General features: G+C 41.0%; 1 protein-coding gene across 1 annotated transcript; it reads left to right on the forward strand.

The window, feature by feature from the left end:
- The first annotated feature begins 1,431 nt into the window (after positions 1-1,431).
- Positions 1,432-23,604, forward strand: LOC102970437 (zinc finger protein 420-like). The gene is made up of 5 exons (XM_042967978.1): positions 1,432-1,491; positions 5,891-6,017; positions 6,523-6,602; positions 16,241-16,259; positions 22,262-23,604. Exons 1-5 carry the CDS (start codon positions 1,477-1,479, stop codon positions 23,602-23,604), a joined length of 1,584 nt encoding a protein of 527 aa, XP_042823912.1. The 5' UTR covers positions 1,432-1,476.
- The last annotated feature ends 295 nt before the right edge of the window (positions 23,605-23,899 follow it).

The raw sequence follows: 23,899 nt of genomic DNA on the forward strand, positions 1-23,899 counted from the left end.
ACACATTCATTCTGTGGTTAAAAACTGACCTCTGTTCTTCAGAGCTAAAATATAATGTAAAGACAGAGTTTGGTCAAAAGAGGAATAAGAGCTTTATTGTTTTCCCAGGCAGAAGAGGCTGAAGCAGGTTAAGACCTTCAAAACTGCAAGCCCACCCAGAGGAAGGGGCTGGGGGTTTTTATAGGGAAAAACAGGATCCATCCTGTTTCAACAGGAAATGTGTTTGTGTTGCCAGCCTTTGTCATCATATTTCCAGTGTGGTACTCTTTGGTTAAAAAAAAAGGGGGGGGGGGTTAAGAAGGAATAATGGGAGGTTGCCCCAGGAGAAAAAAAGTTACTAAGTTCAATAGCCAGCCTTGTTGATGTTTTAATGCCTCCATTTTCAATTGTTCAATTTTATGCTTTTAAGTGGTTTCAGTTTCAGGCAGCAGCACAACTGTCTTAGATCACTCCATGTTTTACTGTGAGAAACCACTCAATATTTTCTAGAATGGCTACAATAAGGAAAAGATGATAACACCAAATTTCAGTGAAAATAATGAGGAATTAGAAATGTCAAATATTCCTGGAAGGAGTTAAAAAATGCATTCAGTTGGGAAAACTGTTTAGTGGTGACTTAGGAAAAACTTTGCTACTGAAGGGGAGCATTTTACCATTCTAAAATGTGTGTCTTTGGCACAAGGATTACTTTAAAGGAGCAGACAAAGGAAAAGGTCTGAAACCCTTTTGAAAGAGGCATTTGCATGTACAAGGGAAAGCTCCCTGTGGAAGGGTGTCTACCACTGCAAAGAAGAAAGAGGGGGGATGTGTAAATCTCCAGAAACTCTGATCAGTGGAGAAGGCATGGATTTAAATCTGGACAATAACCATAGCTATGATGGTGCTTTTTGCATGGTCACCTTCCCAAATACTTCCCAACAGGATCACTTGTGGAATTTCAAAAAATGATCATATCGCCCCCTTCCCCCCCCCCAATATTCTGTCAATCAATGTTTGTTGAAACAATGGTGTTGTTTTAATTAAGTGCTCCAGGTGATTCTAAGGGAATCCAGGATGAAGCACAAAGGTTTCCCAATAATTGAGGAGAGGTGAGTGCAGGCTTTGGCTCTAGGAGAGGTACCAGGTTCTCCTCTACAGGAGTTGGAGAGGATCAGGGCCGTGTAACAAAGTGTGCCTATGATGTAGTAGCATTTGTGGGGGTAGTGGCATCTGTGGGCGGAGAAGCCTCCAGAAGCCAGAGGATGAAAACTCAGAGGTTGGCATCCAGTTAGGAGCTCAAAAGGTTCTGAATAGCTTTTTACGCAAAGGAGTAGGAAGTTGGGTCTTTTCTACTTTTCAAAGTCTGGCCTGCAGGTGATCAGTTTACAGTGGAAGAGGCTGTGTTAGTGGCTTGGAAGATATTTTTTCCTTCTGCAGCTGTGATATCTCTAGCAAAATCTTTGGAGAAGAAATCTAGCGGACCAGGTGAAAGAAGGAATGGCCAGTTCTCAGGTAAGCTGTGCTTTCGAGGGGAGAGCCCATTCCCTCTTTTTCTCTTGAAAGTCCATGCTAACTGAAATTACAAGTGTTGGTTTTTCTAGTTCTGAGATTTCTGATCTATTTTTTCACCTAATTTTTAACCTTTTCCGATGATACTCAAGATTAGGTTTGTAGAACACTCTTGCATTGTATCGCTGAGCCTTCTCCCCCTTCTCCAACTCCAAATTAAAGTTCTGCAAGTATTGAAAATATTCCCTTTGTGAACGATCCACAGGGGAAGGCGTTGAGTCCAAGATTCCTATTGCTGATTGGGGTCTGGTACTGGGATAGCACTCAAGGAAAACCGTTCCCATTTAGGTCAGATCTGGATGCTTAATCGCCTCTTTAGAGACCAGGAGGAAGAAAGTGCACAAATACACAGGTTGGATATGAGGCCCGGATTAACTCCAAAGTTGTCTGATAAAAAGAAGACTTTTGCTCTTTAGAATGTAAAAAAGATACCCCATTTTCAGCTTATTTCATTACAATTGATTTCATTACTGCTGATATGAAATGCTTTAACTTGGCTTTGTGCTCTCTGCTAGATTTCTCCTCTATAACTTTCACATTTCCCTTCTCATTTGTAAGGGTTTTAGGTATATTTCCTGAGTGATGTGCAGAAACCATCCCATTTCAACTGAAAACCTCTTCTGAGTTTCTCTTTGCCTGTAGTTTCTGATGAAAGGAACAGAGGCAAAAGAAATACCGATAGGATTAAATTTTCTTACAGCTTGCCATCCATTGATAAACACTAGATATAGGCAGAGTATGACATTGCTCAAGGAATTCACAATTGCCTTCATGTGAGTGCTTTGCCAGAGGCAAAAGGGAAGCTTAGCTTGATGAGAGCCAGACTGCCAGTATTCTGTAAGTCTTCTTGACTATCTGAAAATGCTTTAGAAACTTCTTTTATCTCTATGCCTCCAACTTAAAGCATATCATCAGTGTCTCCTCACAATCCTACTGCAGCCCTTGGTGCCCACAATTCCTCTCTCTGTGCTTTCATGAAAACAGCTTTTTTGACCAAAGAGGTCTCCAGAATCCTTTCTTGACCCTTTCTCCCAACCCACATCCCAGCAGTTTCCACTGGACAATGAAGGCTCTCACCTTTGTGTAATAGAGATATTGACTTCTGGGAGTGGAGATTCTAAATCACTCAGACCTCCATCCTGTAGATTGCTAGTTTACTCCACATTCTTGATGCAAATCTATTCTTCTATTTACTTTGTATTTTCAGAACAAGAAAAGAAGAATCCCATAGTTTACATGCTTGCACCTTAGAATCCTGAAACAGAATAGAGCAGAAATGAGGATTGAAACAAAAGCTTTCAATGCAACAGTATATGGTGGGATCATCAAGCACAATGGTCAAGAAACAATTCTTGAGATGTTGGATGATGCAAGATAGTTTATTGGAGTAGCACAGAGACTGGACCTGTGGTCAGAGCGAGCCATACTGTGGCTTCATGAAGCTTATATGTCCTGGGGGGGAGGGGAGCTGCACACAGTATTAGATCACAAATGTTCCTTTTATTTTTTTTTAAGTTTATTTACTTATTTTAGGCGCCCCTGTTTACTTATTTTGAGAAGGAGACAGAGCACGTGAGGGGGGAACGGGGAAAAATGGGGAGAGAAAGAATCGCAAGCAGGCTCCACATACTCAGCAGCATGGAGCCCTCCTGGGGGCTCAAACTCATGAACTGTGAGATCATGACCGAAACCAAAACCAAGAGACAGAGGCTTAACCCACTGAGCAACTCAGGAGCCCCTTCCTTTGAATTTCTGAGTGTAAAACTGCTTCTGCAGGATTTCTCTGGTGATTACCATTCAGTTCAAGGTTACTTATTGAGACATATAGGCAGTCAGGAGACCCCTTAAGAATGTAGCAACCAGCACTTACTTGATGCTTATTAAAACTCTGCAGGCTCTAGGTCAGGCTTCTCTGGTGAAGGTGCACATTTTCCTGTTTGTATCCCTCATCATACTAGATTCAGAAATAATAGCTGGTTTATGTATATCATTCAATGTGTTTGTGTTGACAGTGTGAATAAAAGACCTAAGCATCATTATCCAAAACTAGATTTATGAGTGTAATGTCATTGAAGATGTTTCTTAGTTTCCACGACCATTTTCTGCTCTTCCCTTGTTTTCTGTAGTTTGTGTGAGAGACGGGGAGATCGAGAGAACAAGTGGAGAAGGCGCAGAGAGAGAGAGGAAGAGAGAGAGACAGTTTAAAAGCAGGCTCCCTGTTATCATCGCAGAGCCCAATGTAGGGCGCATACACAGGAGCCTGGAGATCACAATCTCAGTCAATATCAAAAGTCAGATGCTTAACTAACTGAGCCACCCAGGTGGCCCTCCACTCTATCACTTTTAATATGTATATAACTGCTTTCTAAATGTATGGATGTGTGCATGAAGTGTAAAACAGGAGATCAATTTTGTGTGGACACTTTCTGGTTTCCATCATTCTTTTCAGCTTTCACACGTGTTACTAACGTTGCTTTAGGGTCCCGTCTGGATATTGACCACTGTGTCGTTTTAGATCAACTCTAGGTCACATAACCCAGGTTAAAACGGAATCTCTTCCATGTACTGGATGCTTGACAAAATATCCACAGAGAAATAGAAGAATAACCTGTTTGCTCTCATAGATGATAATTGTTTATAATTATGATTATTATTCATTTTCCATTAATTTATGAAAAATGAGTAGATGCTATCTACTAAGTAGGAAATGCTCAGAAAGTCTCCTTGTTGCCTTTTTTGCTATTCTAATAGAACCTGTGGTTGTTATAAAACCCATTTAGTTCCAAGTACTCCATGAGTTCCTGCCTTTGAATTCTTGCTCTTTGTTATTCAAATATCTATTCCCTGGCCAATAGGCTAATGTCTTGTCAGCAATGCAGAATCTGGGGGCACTTGGGTGGCTCAGTCAGTTAAGCATCTGACTCTTGATTTCGCTTAGGTCAGTAGCTCATGGTTCCTGAGATGGAGCCCCAAGTCAGGCTCTGCACTGTCAGTGGGGAGCCTCCTTGGGATTCTCTCTCTCTCCCTCTCTACCCCTCCCCCACTTGCTCTCTCTCCCACTCTCTAAAAATAAGCATATAAACTTAAAAAAAAATAAAGCTCTTCAATGCACCATTGTGAAATTGTAATTCATATTAGAATATGCTACGTACATTGTAACACACCCAGACTTTCTATCTAAGAAATAGACACCAGGTATACTACGTGATGTGAATATAGTATTTAAAAATATGGATGCCTTTGTTGATGCCTTCATTTTATAAATTCGCTTGAATAAACACAATATTTACACTAGTTCTTACCTCAAAGTAAGAAAATAGATGAAAGCATATCATTGTGTTGAAAAAGGTCTTCCTGCAGAAAGCAGGAAACCCCTCTAAGTCAGAACCAGTTTTCCTAATATACCTAAACAAACAGGAATTCACTTCTTGGTGAGTCACAGATAGAATATATACCAGCTGGGGTTGTCACACAAGGGAAATGTGATTTTCAACAATTAAGGAGATCACAGGGAATCACTTCCAAAGCAGAGACCCCGGGAAGGGAATGGTTTCATATATAGTCAGGGTGGAGAATTAGAGGGAGAGCCCATCACCTTATGTAAAGGTGCAGATCAGGTTACACTTGGGCCTGAAGAAAACAGTTGTATACAGGGGCGCCTGGGTGGCTCAGTTGGCTGAGCATCCAGCTTCAGCTCAGGTCATGATCATGCAGTCTGTGTGCTCGAAATCTTGCGTTTTGTGAGTTCGAGCCCTGCACTGGGCTCTGTGCTGGCAGCTCAGAGCCTGGAGCCTGCTTCCAATTCTGTGTCTCCCTCTCTGTCCTTCCCCTGCTCCTGCTCTGTCTCTCTCTCTCAAAGATAAGTAAATACACATTGGAATGTTTACTTTTTGAAAACAAGCAGTTCCATACCTACTCTGGATGTTACATAGTAAATGAGGTTTGTGCTCGCTCTTAGGTGGAGAGTTTAGCATTATAATGAGGTCATGGTAACAATCCTCTCCCCGTGGTTGGCACCACTGTCTACTTGCTTAGGAGTGAGTCAGGGGATGAGCTCAGACACGGTGGGTATAAGCTCTTTCTCAGATGACATACCTTTTGTTGTATACTTTCTGTTTCCATCACAAGAGATGATGGCCCTGGGGTGTTGTTGCCTGAAGTAACAGATAAGGTTGAAAGAAGAACTAAAATAAAATGAGGGACTGAGGGCAGTGGGTATCAACAAGTAAGCAGTGGAGGTCAGGTCTTGGGGTCCAGCTGGTGACATTAACTCCCTCTTGCATCTTAGGTACCATTATGAATGCTGCCTATGGCTACTTGGTAACTGTGGTATTTGTTGCAGGGACTGCTGACCTTCAGGGATGTGGCCATAGAATTCTCTCAGGAGGAATGGGGATGCCTGAACCAGAGTCAGCGAGAACTGTACAGGGATGTGATGTTAGAGACCTATGGACACCTCCTCTTCTTGGGTGAGGATAACTCCTTCCAGACTTCCCAAACCACACTCGCGGGTTTGTTCCTTCCTTGGAAGACTGTCTCTTGGAAACATCCTCTTGCATGACTGGGATTCAGATCCCTGCAGTCAGAGAAAGAAGTCGAGTTTGTAGATATAGAGAAATATCTTCATGAGGTTTCCTTTCCAGCTGTAGATTCCCCTTCTTTACGGTGAGGTAAGAGCATCATCATCTGTAGATGAGTGGTAATTGTAAACATTGAGTGGCATAAAATGGTACTGCCCACTTAAGCTCCCAACTGCTACTCATTCCTTTAGTGGTAGTACTTGGACGTGAGGTCACGATGTGAACGTTGGAAATTCCTGTCAAGTATACTAAAGGGGCTTGTGGGCAACAGCATTCAGAAATCATTTTCTGGAATTCTACAATGTCCTCTCTCGTGTACTGAGCACAGTATTGGGGTGAAAGAATCTGAGAAACAGGTATGTTCTTTTTTTTTTTTTTTTTTCCTGATAATCAGGCCTCATTGTGTCGAAACCTCACCTGGTCATTTTTTTGGAACAAAAGAGGGAGCTCTGGGATGTGAAGAGAAAGAAGACGGTAGCCTCACCAGCAGGTAGGTGGGCATGAACAAAACAGATGACAGTGGTGATATGCAAATATTTAAAATATGGCTCAAGTAGCTCTCCTTGAATGGAAATTAGTTTGGAAGCCCAGTTTTATGTCTGTCCCACTCATAGCGGGACATCAGCTTTCCAACCCATCATACTCTTACATTCTCGAGGGATTCTTTGTTCTGCTCCAGTGATGGTCCATCACATCCACAGTGAGTGCCAGGAGACTCCCCTTGTGCGTTGAGTATCTCCAAAGTCTGAAAGCTTCTCCTTTGCTTTGGAGGCCCTGGAGAATTCTCCATATTCTGAGAAACTCTATTGTAAGTCATTACCAGTTTCTGTTTTCGTGAGAAGTGTGTCATAGTAGTGGTGGACAGAGTGGGTTTTGGTGTCCAAATCCCAGGAGCACTGGAGACAGGGATCACGTGATTTCCGGTTTATGCTTTCCATTGTTCCTGAGGCTATAATCTTTGTCTTTTATTTCAATGTTTGTTTTTGAGAGAGAGACAGAGAGAGGCAGACAGACAGAGCAATTGTGGGGGAGGGGCAGAGAGAGACAGAGACATAGAATTTGAAGGAGCCTCAGGCTTTGAGCAGTCAGCACAGAGCTTGATGTGGGGTTCGAACTCACAGACCACAAGATCATGACCTGAGCTGAAGTTGGATGGTCAACCAACTGAGCCACCCAGGCGCCCCACTGATGCTTTAGGCTTAATCATACAACACTGAGATTCAGTAATTCCCTCAGATAGAAAAGCATTTTCTAAAATGAGAAAATCTCATGCTCTATTTCACTTCAGAAGCTTATTTTTCTTATGAATGATAATAAGAAATTTCCAATTTATGTCTTCCATTCCTCAATGGTGAAATAATTTGTCCATGTGTATTCGAATATTCCTACCAACATTAATGCCACAGGGGAACTAGAACACTGAGAACTTAGAACTCACAGCCTACCATAAAGACTCAATGGGTACGTTATTTCTCAGTAACTTCATAATTTTCATCTTTTTTCTTGTATAATAGAAACTTCCTGTGCCTTTGTCATAAATGTTTTCACTTTCTGCGTGGCTCTTTATGAGATTCATTTCTGACTTATTAGATGAAAATTCTGACATGGCATGTGCATCATGAGGTATGAGGTAGATCATTTGGGTTGACCTGTTGGTCTTGCAGAGTTTTCCTGATATCATTTAGTTACCTGTTCTCTCTTCTTCCTCCATAAGTCTCTCTAAGATGATCATTTGAATTGTTTGCCATGGAATAGTGGCTTGATATTTGAATAAAATGGTTATTTTCCTTTTTGGTGTTAGACTGTGATTTACATATTTGTTCTGGACATTTATTTCACAGCTGTCGTTCTGTGTTCTTTGAAGAACATTAGCCACCTGATCCCAGTGTCACCCATTACAGGTTCCTTACTTCCTGTGTGCTGTCTGCTGGATCCCTCCACTAGAAGGTTGATATTTTTTCTCTGTTATCATTAAGTATCTTTATGGGAAGATGTGCACTAATCATCTCATTTATTCTGGAAGCTTCCTCCTTCATTTCACCTTGTTTGTTGTCTGCTTTGGAAAATGAAGGATTCCTCCTATGTTTGCTGTAGGAACTGCTGTTGAAAGTAGAGATTGTGAATGAGAGCTCTGTCCTGTAAACTTCCATTTTATTCTGCCCTCATGTCCCATAGATACTCTTCCTTATCTCTTTTCTGTTGCTGCAAATAAAGAAAATGTGTATCACATTAGTTCAAATGCCTTAAAATTGTGAATGTAATCCAGCACAAAACATAAAGGAGACCTAGACTTTTAATGCTATAGAAGACTCAAAAACAATACCTATTGGTATTTCTTTTTTTTTAAATATGAAATTTATTGTCAAATTGGTTTCCATATAACACCGAGTGCTCATCCCAACAGGGGCCCTCCTCAATACCCATCACCCACCCTCCCCTCCCTCCCAACACCCATCAACCCTCACTTTGTCCTCAGATTTAAGAGTCTCTTATGGTTTGCCTCCCTCCTTCTCTAACCTGTTTTTTATTTTCTTTCCCTCCCCCATGGTCCTGAGTTTCTCAGGATCCACATAAGAGTGAAAATACATGGTATCTGTCTTTTTCTGTATGACTTCTGTCACTTAGCATAACACTCTCCAGTTCCATCCACGTTGCAACAAAAGGCCATATTTCACTCTTTCTCATCGCCAAGTAGTAGTCCATTGTGTACGTAAGCCACAATTTCTTTATCCATTCCTCAGTTGATGGACATTTAGGCTCTTTCCATAATTTGGCTATTGTTGAGAGTGCTGCTATAAACATTGGGGTACAAGTGCTCCTATGAATTAACACTCCTGTATCCCTTGGGTAAATTCCTAACCGTGCTATCGCTGGGTCATAGGGTAGCGCTATTTTTAATTTTTTCGGGAATCTCCACACTGTTTCCCAGAGCGACTGCACCAGTTTGCATTCCCACCAACAGTGCAAGAGGGTTCCCGTTTCTCCACATCCTCGCCAGCATCTAGAGTCTCCCGATGTGTTCATTTTAGCCACTATGACTGGCGTGCGGTGGTATCTGAGTGTGGTTTTGATTTGTATTTCCCTGATGAGGAGCGACCTTGAGCATCTTTTCATGTGCCTGTTGGCCCCCTGAATGTCTTCTTTAGAGAAGTGTCTATTCATGTTTTCTGCTCATTTCTTCACTTGATTTTTTGTTTTTCGGGTGTGGAGTTTGGGGAGTTCTTTATACATTTTGGAAACTAGCCCTTTTTTCGATATATTATTTGCAAATATCTTTTGCCATTCCGTTGGTTGCCTTTTCGTTTTGTTGATTGGTTCCTTTGCTGTGCAGAAGCTTTTTATCTTCATGATGTCCCAATAGTTCATTTTTGCTTTTAATTCTCTGGCCTTTGGGGATGTGTCAAGGAAGAAATTGCTGCGGCTGAGGTCAGAGAGGTTTTTCCCTGCTTTCTCCTCTACGGATTTGATGGTTTCCTGTCTCACATTCAGGTCCTTCATCCATTTTGAGTTTATTTTTGTGAATGGTATAAGAAAGTCATCTAGTTTCAACCTTCTGCATGTTGCTGTCCAGTTCTCCCAGCACCATTTGTTAAAGAGACTGTCTTTTTTTCCATTGGATATTCTTTCCTGCTTTGTCAAAAATTAGCTGGCCATATTTTTGTGGGTCTAGTTCTGGGGTTTCCATTCTATTCCATTGGTCTATGTGTCTGTTTTTGTGCCAATACCATGCTGTCTTGATGATGACAGCTTTGTAGTAGAGGCTAAAGTCTGGGATTGTGATGCCTCCCGCTTTGGTCTTCTTCTTCAATATTACTTTGGCTATTCGGGGTCTTTTGTGGTTCCATACATATGTTAGGATTGCTTGTTTTAGCTTCGAGAAGAATGCTGGTACAATTTTGATTGGGATTGCATTGAATGTGTAGATAGCTTTGGGTAGTATTGACATTTTGACAATATTTATTCTTCCAATCCATGAGCATGGAATGTTTTTCCATTTCTTCACATCTTCTTCAATTTCCTTCATAAGCTTTCTATAGTTTTCAGGATACAGATATTTTACATCTTTGGTTAGGTTTATTCCTAGGTATTTTATGCCTCTTGGTGCAATTCTGAATGGGAGCAGTTTCTTTATTTGTCTTCCTGTTGCTTCATTATTAGTGTATAAGAATGCAACTGATTTCTGTACATTGATTTTGTATCCTACGACTTTGCTGAATTCATGTATCAGGTCTAGCAGACTTTTGGTGGAGTCTATCACAGGTTTTCCATGTGTAGTATCATGTCATCTGGAAAAAGTGAAAGCTTGACTTCATCTTTGTCAATTTTGATGCCTTTGATTTCCTCTTGTTTTCTGTGTGCTGATGCTAGCACTTCCAACACTATGTTAAACAACAGCGGTGAGAGTGGACATCCCTGTCGTGTTCCTGATCTCAGGGAGAAAGCTCTCAGTTTTTCCCCATTGAGGATGATATTAGCTGTGGGCTTTTCATAAATGGCTTTTAGGATGTTTAAGTGTGTTCTTTCTATCCTGACTTTCTCAAGCGTTTTTATTAAGAAAGGATGCTGAATTTTGTCTAATGCTTTTTCTGCCTCTATTGACAGGATCATATGGTTCTTATTTTTTCTTTTACTAATGTGCTGTATCACGTTGATTGATTTGTGAATGCTGAACCAGCCCTGCGGCTCAGGAATGAATCCCACTTGATCATGGTGAATAATTCTTTCTATATGCTGTTGAATTCGATTTGCTAGTATCTTATTGAGAATGTTTTCATTCATATTCATCAGGGATATTGGGCTGTAGTTCCCTTTTTTTACTGGGTCTCTGGTTTAGGAATCAATGTAATGCTGGCTTCATAGAATGAGTCTGGAAGTTTTCCTTCCCTTTCTATTTTTTGGAGTAGCTTGAGAAAGATAGGTATTATCTCTGCTTTAAATGTCTGGTAGAATTCCCCTGGGAAGCCATCTGGCCCTGGACTCATATTTGTTGGGAGGTTTTTGATAACTGATTCGATTGCTTCGCTGGTTATGGGTCTGTTCAAGCTTTCAATTTCTTCCTGTTTGAGTTTGGAAGTGTGTGGGTGTTTAGGAATTTGTCCATTTCTTCCAGGTTGTCCTGTTTGTTGGTATATAGTTTTTCATAGTATTCCCTGATAATTGCTTGTATTTCTGAGGGATTGGTTGTAATAAATCCATTTTCATTCATGATTTTATCTATTTGGGTCCTCTCCCTTTTCTTTTTGAGAAGCTTGGCTAGAGGCTTATCAATTTTGTTTATTTTTTCAAAACCCCAACTCTTGATTTCATTGATCTGCTCTACTGTTTTTTTTAGATTCTATATTGTTTATTTGTGCTCTGATCTTTATTATTTGTCTTCTTCTGCTGGGTTTGGGTTGTCTTTGCTGTTCTGCTTCTGTTTCCTTTAGGTGTGCTGTCAGATTTTTTATTTGGGAATTTTCTTGTTTCTTGAGATAGGCCTGGATTGCAGTGTATTTTCCTCTTAGGACTGCCTTCACTGCATCCCAGAGGGTTTGTATTGTTGTATTTTCATTTTCGTTTGTTTCCATATATTTTTTAATATCTTCTCTAATTGTCTGGTTGACCCATTCATTCTTTAGTAGGGTGTTCTTTAACCTCCATGCTTTTGGAGGTTTTCCAGACTTTTTCCTGTGGTTGATTTCAAGCTTCATAGCATTGTGGTCTGAAAGTAGGCATGGTATGATCTCAATTCTTTTATACTTATGAAGGGTACAGTCTTTAATTTAAAGTCAGTTTGTCTGATATAAGTATGGCTACTCCAGCTTTCTTTTGAGTTCCAGTAGCATGACAGATAGTTCTCCATCTCCTCACTTTCAGTCTGAAGGTGTCCTTAAGGTCTAAAATGAGTCTCTTGTAGATAGCAAATAGATGGGTCTTGTTTTGTTTTGTTTTCCATTCTGATACCCTATGCCTTTGTTTGGAGCATTTAGTTCATTTACATTCAGTGTTATTATAAAAAGATATGGGTTTAGAGTCACTGTGATGTCTGTAGGTTTCATGCTTGTAGTGATGTCTCTGGTACTTTGTTTCACAGGATCCCCCTTAGGATCTCTTGTAGGGCTGATTTAGTGGTGATGATTTCCTTCAGTGTTTGTTTGTTTGTTTGGGAAGAACTTTATCTCCTTCTATTCTAAATGACAGAATGGCTGGATAGAGGATTCTCAGCTGCATATTTTTTCTCTTCACCACATTGAAGGTTTCCTGCCATTCCTTTCTGGCCTGCCAAGTTTCAGTAGATAGATCCGTCACGAGTCTTATCAGTCTCCCTTTATATGTTAGAGCATATGTATCCCTAGCTGTTTTCAGAATTCTCTCTTTATTCTTGTATTTTGCAAGTTTCACTATGATATGTCATGCAGAGGATCGATTTAAGTTACGTCTGAAGGGAGTTCTCTGTACCTCTTGGATTTCAATGCCTTTTTCCTTTCCCAGATCAGGGAAGTTTTCAGCTATGATTTCTTCAAGTACACCTTCAGCACTTTTCCCTCTCTTCCTCCTCTGGAATCCCAATTATGCATATATTATTGTGTTTCTTCATATCACTTAGTTCTGTAATTCTCCCTCATACTCCTGGATTTTTTTTTTAATCTTTTTCTCAGCTTCCTCTTTTTCCGTAATTTTCTCTTCTAATTCACCTATTCTCTCCTCTGCCTCTTCAATCTGAGCTGTGGTCGCCTCCATTTTAATTTGCACCTCATTTATAGCATTTTTTATCTCCTCCTGTTTCTTAGTCCCTTGATCTCTGTAGCAATAGATTCTCTGCTGTCCTCTATACTTTTTTCAAGCCCAACGATTAATTTTATGGCTATTATTTTGTTTTATTTTATTTATTTATTTTTCAACGTTTATTTAATTTTTGAGACAGGGAGAGACAGCATGAACGGGGGAGGTTCAGAGAGAGAGGGAGACACAGAATCTGAAACAGGCTCCAGGCTCTGAGCTGACAGCACAGAGCCCACGCGGGGCTTGAACTCACGGACCCGAGATCATGCCCTGAGCCGAAGTCGGATGCTTAACGACTGAGCCATGCAGGCACCCCTATTATTTTAAATTCATTTTCTGTTATATTGCTTAAATCGTTTTTGATCAGTTTGTTAGCTGTCACTACTTCCTGGCGTTTCTTTTGAGGAGAATTCTTCCGTTTTGTCATTTTGGATAGTCCCTGGAGTGGCACAGAACTGCAGGGCTCTTCCCCTGTGCTGTCTGTGGTAACTTGTGTTGGTGGGCGGGGTCGCAGTCAGACCTGATGTCTGCCCCCAGCCCACCACTGGGACCACAGTCAGACTGGTGTGTACCTTATCTTCCCCTCTCCCAGGGGCAGGACTCACTGTGTAGTGGTGTGGCCCCTGTCTGGACTACTTCCACACTGCCAGGCTTGTGGTGCTTCCTCTGTGGGATCTGGCTTATTAGCCAGGGTGGATCCACCGGGTACACAGGGGCGGGAGGGGCAGGCTCAGCTCTCTTTGCCTTTGGTGCTCCAAGGCCAGCTGCGGGAGGGACCCTGCAGCACTGGGAGGGAGGCAGACCCTTTGGAGGGATGGTTGCATAGAAGCACAGTGTGGGTGTTTTTGCAGTTCAAGCAAGTTTCGTGATGGGAACTGGTTCCCTTTGGAATTTCAGCGGGTGGATGGGCGAGGGAGTTGGCATCGCCAGCACCTTTGTTCCCTGGTGAGCTGAGCTCTGTTCTCCAGGGTTCAACAACTCTTCCTCCCATTATTTCTAGTCCTTCTGCTCTCCGAGCAGAGCTGTTGACTTATAACATTCCAGATGTTATGTCCTGCTTGGCTGTCAGAAAACACTCGGTATGGCCCCTCTGCATTTGCAAGTCAGACTGGGGGCTCTGTGTTGCAGGGCAGGCTAACCCTCCACTGCTCCGGCTCCCTCCCACCAGTCCATGTAGTGCGCACCGCCTCTCCGCCCTTCCTACCCTCTTCTGTGGGCCTCCTGTCTACGCTTGGCTCCAGAGAGTCCATTCTGCTAGTCTTCTGGCAGTTTTCTGGGTTATTTAGGCAGATGTGGGTGGAATCTAAGTGATCAGCAGAACGTGGTGAGCCCAGCATCTCCTACACTGCCATCTTCCCCTCCTTCTGTCCTCCTCTGTATTTCTGAGTTTGTGTGTTTGTGGTGTATTTGCGAGTCACAAAAACCTTTCTCCACAATAGATGTATAATCTGTATGTCACTGAAAACATTTCTTAGTTTCAGGGAGAGTAAACATTTTTCATTCTATCACTTTTATTCTTTTGTATTCAATTGGTAATTTTTGTATTTTATGTGGAATCTTCACTTTTCTCTTTATGTTACTCAGTTTCATGGTTTTAATATATTTGCATCACCATCACCACGTTGAAACTTTCGGTAAACTTACTTTTAGGATTGTCTCTGTAAAATGGTTGGTGTGTTCCTCTTAGATGAATTTAAAGTCGGATAATCTGGATAAAGACACATATTATAGTATTATTGCAATTTTGCCAGATATTCTTTTGAAAGATGAAAAACAACACTATTGTTCTCATAGATTACTGGGATAGATGGGTGAATTCATGCAAAACTGTTAGAATGGTCTGTACTGTGTAGTAAGTGTTTAGGGAGAATTGTTGCTTCTGTTCATGATATGAGGCTTAGTAATTTCCTCATTATTCTTCAAGTTCAAAGTCCTCCCTGATTTCTTCTTGTGTTTTTTTTTTTCTTGGAATATAGAAGTCTGGTTCTTGAAGTGATGATGCTGGCATGAGTTTCAGGTGTGTGAGAAATGTAGAAACTCAGACCCCACATAAAAATCCAAATCCGAATGTGAGTTTTAAGAAGATGCTCTGTTCGTTTTCATACATCACACTGACAATGTCACATTGACATTGAAGTGCACGCGTAGCTCACCATCACTTTTTTATTATTCTGTGTCTGTTTTCTTCTGTAGTACATTATTCTGACAACTGATTTTGTGGTATGTTGTAAATTAGGAAGTTTGGTGCCACCGGAATACTCTTTATGTTTCAAGATTATTGTGGGTATATATTATCCTGCCATACCCATGTGAATGTTCCATTTGGTTGTGATCTTTCTGCCAAAAATGTCATTGGGAATTTGATGGAGGTCGCATGAAATCAGTAGATCACTTTGAGCATAGTGACAGTTGGATAATTTGAAGTATTCCAATGTAAGAACATGGATGTGTTTTCACTTACTTCTTCTTTCAATTCCTTCACAATATTTTATAGTTTTCTCTGCACCAGTTTTGACCTCTAGCATTATGTTGAGTCTTAAGTAGTTTATTCTTTGTGATGCTACTGTAACTGTAATTATATTTTGCGAGGGATTGTTCTTTGTTGTGTATAAACCATGAATTCTTATTTGTTGGGTTTGTGATCTCCAATTTTGTAAAATTTGCTTGAGTTTTAGCAGGTTTTTCAAAATGAGGATTCTTTAGGGGCACTTGGGTGGCTCAGTTGGTGGAGTGTCTGACTGTTGATTTTGGCTCAGGTCATGATCCCAGGGTCATGGGATCAAGCCCTGCCTCAGGCTCCACACCTAACATGCAGCTTGCTTGAGAGTCTCTGCCTCCCTGTGCCCCTAACTTACTTGCACACAGACTCTGTCTCAAAAGATAATAATTTAAAATTAAAAAAAAATAGGGATTCTTCAGAGAAGAAGATAGTATCATGACAGACTAGGAGTACCATACCCTCATCACATCCCACAAACACATCTAGCTTACCACCAAACCGTCCTACATATCCCAAAAAGCAACCTTAAGACTGACAGAGGAATTACCCAGCTGATGAGAGAGAAGAGGTACATCGAAGATTGTAGGAAGTATAGAGATTTGGCTGGGGGAGCAACAGATTATAGTGCTGCTGAAAGTAGGGAACTGTGTTTGTGGAGAAGGATGAGAGAGAGTGGAGCCCAAAGAAGAATGCACAAGGAGAACATTTCCCTAATGTCATTATCTTGGAAAAGGAGAAGGCTTGCATTTTGTGCTTTCTTACAAACAGTGTGGCTTCAAGCCTTGAGTTTGGAAGTCGGCAGAATTAGCTTGGAAAGTCCAGGAGGGTACTGCACTGTCCTGGACAGAAGGTAGGTTCACAACCTGGGGGTAGACAGCATGGAAACAGCAATGTGAAGAGCATTTGGGGCACAGATGAGTGAGATTATTTGATATTCTAGGGGCCCTTCAATGAGGTGCATGATGGGGAACAAAGGAGCTGACTGGTTCCATTTCCTTCCCATGTTCCTCAGCATGAACACAGAGCACCCTGAGAGAAAGGACTCAGCAGGGACACTGGCTGCCTGCCTTGCTTACAACAGGCCCCAAGCCCCTATGCTCTGGTGGAACTGCCCTTCTCAGTCAAGCCTGACTCAATCCCAGCAAGGTTGGCCCCTACCTCAGGGGACCTGCATAATCTGCTGCCCACACCACATGTGACCACACAGTTCTGCATGGCCTCAGTTCTGGTGGAGTTGATGTCTGGTCTCATCTCACAAGCAGACCACAGCATAATCAGTCAAAACTCACCCCATTGAGGACAGGGTCCAAACACTGGCAGGAGAGCTTCTGCAGACCACTGGCGTCAAAGATAGAGCAGGAGACATAACTGGCTATTTTAACATACAGAGGGTGGTGGAGATGTAGACAAAATGCCAAGATGGAAGAATTTTTACAAAATGAAACAACAAGATATGGCCGTGGCCAGAGATTTCAGTGAAACACTGTATCAGTAACATTCCAAATGGAAAATTGAAGGCAACTGTCATAAGGATTCTCACTGAGCTTGTGAAAAGAAGACAGCAGTGAGGCTCTTACTACAGAGATAAGAGGCTTAGCAAAGGAAGAGTGATGTAAAATGCAATAAATGAGATGAGAAATGCACTTGATTCAATGAACAGCATGTTGGAAGAATGAGAGCAGCAAATTGGTGGCCTTAAAGACAAAATAATGGAAAATAATGAAACTTAAGGAAGAGAGAGACAGAGAGACAGAGTAGAACTATGCAACATGAAATAGCCTTAGGAAATCAGGGACTCCCTCAAAAGTGATAAGATTTATATTACAGGGGTCACAGAAGAAGATGAGCAAGGGGGTCAGAAAAGTTACTTCAGGGAATAATAGAAGGAAGCATCCCTAATCAGTTGAAGGAAACAGACCTGCAGATTCAGGAGGCACAGAACTCCATCGAAATCACCAAAAGGAGGCCAACACCAAGACATCTTGGAATCCAATTAGCAAACTACGGTGATAATGACAAAATCTTAAAAGCAGCAACACAGAGGAAGTATTTCACCCACCCTGAAAAGCATAAGGCCAGCTCAAGATTTCTCAACAGAAACTTGGCAACCCTGAGGGAGGGACATGACAGATTCAAAATGCTGAATGGGGAAAATAGGCAGCCAAGAACAGTCTCTCCAGGAAGACTATCATTCAGACTAGAGGAGAGAGAGAGATTTCCAGTCAAACAGAAACTAAAGGAGTTTGTGACCACTGGAACAGCCCTCCAAGACATGTTTAAGGATAGTCTTTGACTTCAGAGGAGAGACCAAAAGTGAGAAAGACAAGAAAGTATCAGAAAAAAATCTCCAGAAACAATGCCAAAAGTAATAATAAAATGGCAGCAAATAGGTATCTAGTCAATGATTCCTTTGAAGGGAAATGTACTATGCACTCCAATCAAAACACATAGGGTGTCTGAATGGATTTAAAAAAAACCCAAACCGATTAATCTGCTGCCTACAAAAGACTCAATTTAGACCTGAAGCCGTCTGCCAATTGAACGTGAGGGGCTAGAGAAGTTATCATGCAAATGGATGTCAAAAGAAGGCCAGTGTAGCAATATTTATATTCGACAAACTAGCCTTTTTTTGTTCTTGTATTGTGGTTATGTCCTCTTGGGTACCAGGGTAATGCCTGCCACCTAGAATGATTTTCAATGGGTTCCCTGTATTCTATTATTTGTAGAATTTTGATGAATTTTATCAGCAATTGCTTTTTTAAAAAAATATAATGTTCTCCATTACCATTTTAATAACTATTTATTTTGAGAGGAGAGATAAGAAGGAAGAGGTAAGGAGAGATAGAGATAGAGAGAATCCCAAGAAGGATGCCCAGTATCAGTGCAGAGCCCAGTGTGGGGCTGGAACTCACAAAGTGAGATCATGACCTGAGCCAAAACCAACAGTTGGATGCTAAACCAACTGAGCCACCGGGGCATCCAAGGAATTACTTGTTTAAAAGTTTGGTCCATTGACCAGTGAAGGCATGTGGTCTTGGTCTTTTCCAAATTGTCTAATATGTTAGTGTATGTTTGCTTTAGGAATCGTTTATCACACTATATGTTTCTGTGTGTAACTGTTGCCTCGTTTTCTTTTCCATTTTTCTTTTTCGTTGGTGGGTTTTTTTTTTCACTGTAAATATATTTAAAGTATTGTCAAGTTTGTTTGTTGTATTGGAGAAACGGAATTACTTTCAATGTTATGTTTATTTGGGTCTTCATTTTACTTCTTTCTTATTTTTCTTTAGCATTTCCTTTTACAGAATTTTAGCTAAATTTCTTCATTCTTTTGTTGATTGAGGTGTAATAAAAGAAAAAGGTGAACTACAATAATTAACTCAATCATTTATAGCATAAAAAATTGAAAGTGGAGGGTCTAGTAGAAAAATTAGGAAAAAATGAATAATAATGATTACCAAAAAAAAAAAAGTTTCCTTGGATTTTGTATAGATAATGTCATCCTCTAACAGCAATAATTTTGCTTTTTCTCTTCCAAGTTGTTTCCATTTTAGAATTGTTTTAAGTTTATTTATTTTGAGAGAATGGGAGTCGGGAGAAGCAGAGAGAAAGGGAGAGAGAGAGACAGAGAGAACCCCAACAGGCTCTGTGCTGTCAGCATGGAGCCTGATGTGGGGCTCAAACTCACATAGTGCCAGGTTGAAAACCAAGAGTCAGACAATTAAGTGAGCCAACCAAGTGCCCCCAATTTGGTTTCCTTTTATGTATTTTTTTCCTAATTGTTCTGAATAGTGCCAGTACTGTGTGGAATGGACATGGGAAAGTTGCTTCAATATCTTATTTGTGATCCTATAGGAGGAGCTTTTGGCCTTCTCATCGATTATGTTGGATTTCAGCTTTTCATACATACATGATCTTTATTAGGATGAAGTAGTTTCCTTGGATTCTTCCTTATTGAGTATCTTTAATCATGAAATGGTGTCCAATATGCTCACTTCCTGTCCTGTATCAATTAAGATAATCCTCTCTTTGTGATCTTTAGTCTGTAATGTGCAGTCCCAACTCGATAGTTTTCCATATGGTGAAACACTCTTGAATTTCAGGAAGAATTCCCAGTTGATTATGTCGTAAAATGGTAAAATGTGCTTTTGATTCAGTTTGTTTTTCATTTCTTTATTTGTTTTGAGAGGGAGAGGAAGGAAGAGGACAATGGGAGGGGCAGAGAGTGAGGCGGAAAGGGGATCCCAAGTAGGTTTTTCAGTTTGCAATGAACTGGACATGGGGCCTGATCTCACGACTGAAATCATGACCTGAGCTGAAGTCAAGGGTCGGGTGCTTCACCAACTTAGGCTCCCAGGCTCCCCTATTTGCTTAGTTTTATGGCGGACGTTGCATGAATATTCCCCACAGATGGTAATTCATAGTCTTCTATACTTCTGGCATCTTCCTTCAGCTTTGATAACCTGTTAAGGCTGGTATGATTAAGGGTTTTCATAATCTCCCTTCTCTTCACTCCCTAGAAATGTCTGGGGAGATTTCAAGTACTTTGTCATGTGTGTGTATGAATTATCCCGTGAATTCATCTGGTATAAGCATTTTCCTTGTTGGAAATGGTTTTTTTTTTTTAATTTTTTTAATGTTTATTTATTTTTGAGACAGAGAGAGACAGAGCATAAACGGGGGAGGGTCAGAGAGAGGGAGACACAGAATCTGAAACAGGCTCCAGGCTCCGAGCTGTCAGCACAGAGCCCGACGCAGGGCTCGAACTCTCGGACCGCGAGATCATGACCTGAGCCGAAGTCGGCTGCCCAACCGACTGAACCACCCAGGCGCCCCGGAAATTTATTTTTATATTTATTTTTAATTAAAAAATGTTTTTTAATGTTTTCATTTATTTTTGAGACAGAGACAGACAGAAAGAGACAGAGCATGAGCAGGGGAGGGGAGGAGAGAGAGGGAGGCACGGAATCCGAAGCAGGCTCAAGTCTCTGAGCTGTCAGCACAGAGCCTGATGCGGGGCTCAAACTCATGGACTGTGAGATCCTGACCTGAGCTGAAGTCAGATGCTTACCCAAGTGAGCCACCCAGGCGCCCCATTGGGAGTTTATTTATTACAGTTTTAATCTACTTAGTAGTTGTAGTACGTTGATATTTTTCTTTTTTTCTTTTCTTTTTTTCTTTTTTTTTTTTTTTGAGTGTGAGAGTGTCAGTAAGTGGGGGAAAAGACAGAGGTATATATAGAGAGAATCTTAAGCAGGCTTCTTGCTTAGGGTAGAGCCTGATACGGGGGTCCATCACATGACCCTAAGATCATGACCTGAGCCAAAATCAAGAGTTGGACGCTCAACCAACTAAGCCACCCAGGCTCCTCTTTCATTATGTTCTTTTCTGCATGATGATGTCAGGTAGGTTATTCCTTTTTTTGAAATAGGTACTTTTTTTTTTTTTTTGGATACCTATTTGTTAGCATGTAATTATTCTTTGTGCCAATTATAATTATTTTTATATCTATATCACATGTACTGTGTCACGTTACTTCTTCACTTCTGATTTTAGGAGAACTTCAATTATTCATCCTTGATGGTGTTATAGATCTGTAAAATTTTTGGGTTATTTCTGAAAACAAACTCGTCCTGTTGTTTTATTCCTACTTTTGCTATATCGTATTTTCATCATTTCTGTTTGACTTTTAAATTAAATGTCCTTCCTTCTAAATTTTGGCTCATAGGATACTTTCCTGATTCTTTGTGACACAGGAATGTGATTTGTGCTACACCATTAAACAACTGCAGGATGATCTATAAGGCTATGTCTTCAACACGTTGTATGTAAGTTTCTGTGTCAAGGAAGAATGAATTCCCGATGAATCCTTCTCAACCATCTTCCTGACATTCTCTGACTGATTTGAAGGTTGTATATTAGAAGTTGTCAGTACATTCATGTGAGAGTAGTAATTGGAATGATGTTCCTTTTTTTGTTATTTGCTATCTTTCAGCTATATCTTCACATGGCACCCAGAATTTCCTGCCAAAGCCATGCATAGAAGCCTCTTTACAAAATGTGTCACTGGGTACATGGAAACATCATGCCCTTGAGAATTTACACTTGATAAACTGCGACAGTGATAGAAAGAATGAAGCACATCAGAAGTTTTATGAAGGACGTGGTCCAATTGAGACGAATGCCCATAATAAGAACCTCACGGCCGCAAGTGGTGAAGGACATAAAACATCTTGGAAAACCGCCCTTTTTACATCCACTATTTGTGCAAAGGAGTGTGCATCTGTAAGAAGTTCCAATCTAATACACAAACATACATATTTGTGCAATGAAAATTTGGAACATTTGGAAAGTTACCCCATCCACAATGAAAACAATGCTTTGAGCCATTGTGAAAGTGGGATTGGATTGACCTTTCAGTCAAATATTTCTAAAACTCAGAGATTCAAAAATGAAGATAAAAGGCCTAGGACGTGTCAATTTGGGAGGCGTTTCATAGAGGAGGTGGCCCTGCAACATTACCAGAGCATTTTCAGTGGAGATACACTGGCTCAATACAGTGAATCTGAGACACAGTCTAACCAGGGCTCCCATGTTAGCAAACATCTGAGGACTCTGCAAGAAAACCATTTTGAATCTAATAAAGATGAGGAAGTCTTTTACCCAAACTCCAAACGTACCAAGAGTAAGAGAATGCAGAGGGTAGAAAATACTTCTAAATATGATGAATGTGGGAAAGCTCTGAAGCAGTCCTCCAGTATTGCTGATCATCAGAGGATTCGTGTGGGGGAAAACCCATACACAGGTAATGAATCTGGGAACATGTTTAGTCAATCGTTAAGTCTAAATACGTATAAGACAAGTGCTACTGGAGAGAAAAGGTACATTTGCAAGGAATGTGGCAAAACCTTTGTCAGACTCTCAACACTATCTCAACATCAGCAAATGCATACTGCAAAGAAAATTGACAAGTGTGAAGAAGGTGGTCAAACCTTTAAGGATGGGTCATCACTCCATGCAGACAGGCGAATCTGTACTGCACAGAAACCTTACAAATGTCAACAATGTGGCAAGGCCTTTAGCCAGCAATCATTGCTTACTCAGCATCAAAGAATCCACACTGGAGAGAAACCCTATGAATGTCAAGAATGTGGCAAGGCCTTTAAATGTCACTCATACCTTATTAAACATCACAGAACGCATACTGGAGAGAAACCTTACAAATGTCAAGAATGTGGCAAGGCCTTTAGCCAGCAATCATCCCTTACTAAGCATCACAGAATACATACCGGAGAGAAACCTTACAAATGTCAAGAATGTGGCAAGGCCTTTAGCCACCGATCATCCCTTGCTCAGCATCACAGAGGGCATACTGGAGAGAAACCTTACAAATGTCAAGAATGTGGCAAGGCCTTTCCCCAGCAATCATCCCTTAGTCAACATCACAGAATTCATACTGGAGAGAGACCTCACAACTGTCAAGAATGTGGCAAGGCCTTTATCCACCCATCATCCCTTACTCAGCATCACAGAATCCATACTGGCGAGAAACCTTACCAATGTCAAGAATGTGGAAAAGCCTTTAAGTGTTCCTCACGACTTACTGAACATCACAGAATTCATACTGGAGAGAAACCTTACAAATGTCAAGAATGTGGAAAGGCCTATAAAGCGTACTCACAGCTTACTCAACATCACGTAATTCATACCGGAGAGAAACCTTACAAATGTAAAGAATGTGGTAAGGCCTTTAGCAGGTACTCAACCCTTTTTCTACATCGCTTAATTCATACCGGACAGAAACCTTACCAATGTAACAAATGCAGCAAAGCCTTTAATTTACCTTCAAGGCTTACTCAGCATCACAGAATCCATACTGGAGAGAAACCTTACAAATGTCAAGAATGTGGAAAGGTCTTTAGCCAGCAAGCATCCCTTTGTCAGCATAAGAGAATTCATAGTGGAGAGAAACCTCACAAATGTCAAGAATGTGGCAAGGCCTTTAGGTTGAAGTCAAACCTCAATGACCATCACAGAATTCATACTGGAGAGAAACCTTTCCAATGTCAACAATGTGGAAAAGCCTTTAGGATTAAGTCAAACCTTAATGGCCATCACAAAATTCATACTGGAGAGAAACCTTACCAATGTCAGATATGTGGCAAGGGCTTTACCAAATGCTCAGAACTTCATCAGCATCACAGAATTCATACTTGAGCCAACCTTACCAATGCACCGTGTGCAAAAGACTTTAATCACCAATCATCCTTTATTCAAGATTACAGAAATCATCTTGGAGCAAATGTTACAGAGTTTAAGACTGTGAAGGAATTTTCCCCCCATTTTTTAAAAAGTTTTTCTTCGATAGAATGAGTGGGAGGGTGCAGAGGCAGACACACACACAGAAGGAAAAGCAGGTTCCAGGCTCCGAGGTTTCGGCACAGACAGCTCAGAATCTGATGCAGGGCTCGAACCCATAAACTGCTATATCACGACATGAGGTGAAGTTGGA

This window comes from Panthera tigris, chromosome E2 (genome assembly GCF_018350195.1).
Source record: "Panthera tigris isolate Pti1 chromosome E2, P.tigris_Pti1_mat1.1, whole genome shotgun sequence".
In the NCBI taxonomy this organism is placed as follows: Eukaryota; Metazoa; Chordata; class Mammalia; order Carnivora; family Felidae; genus Panthera; species Panthera tigris.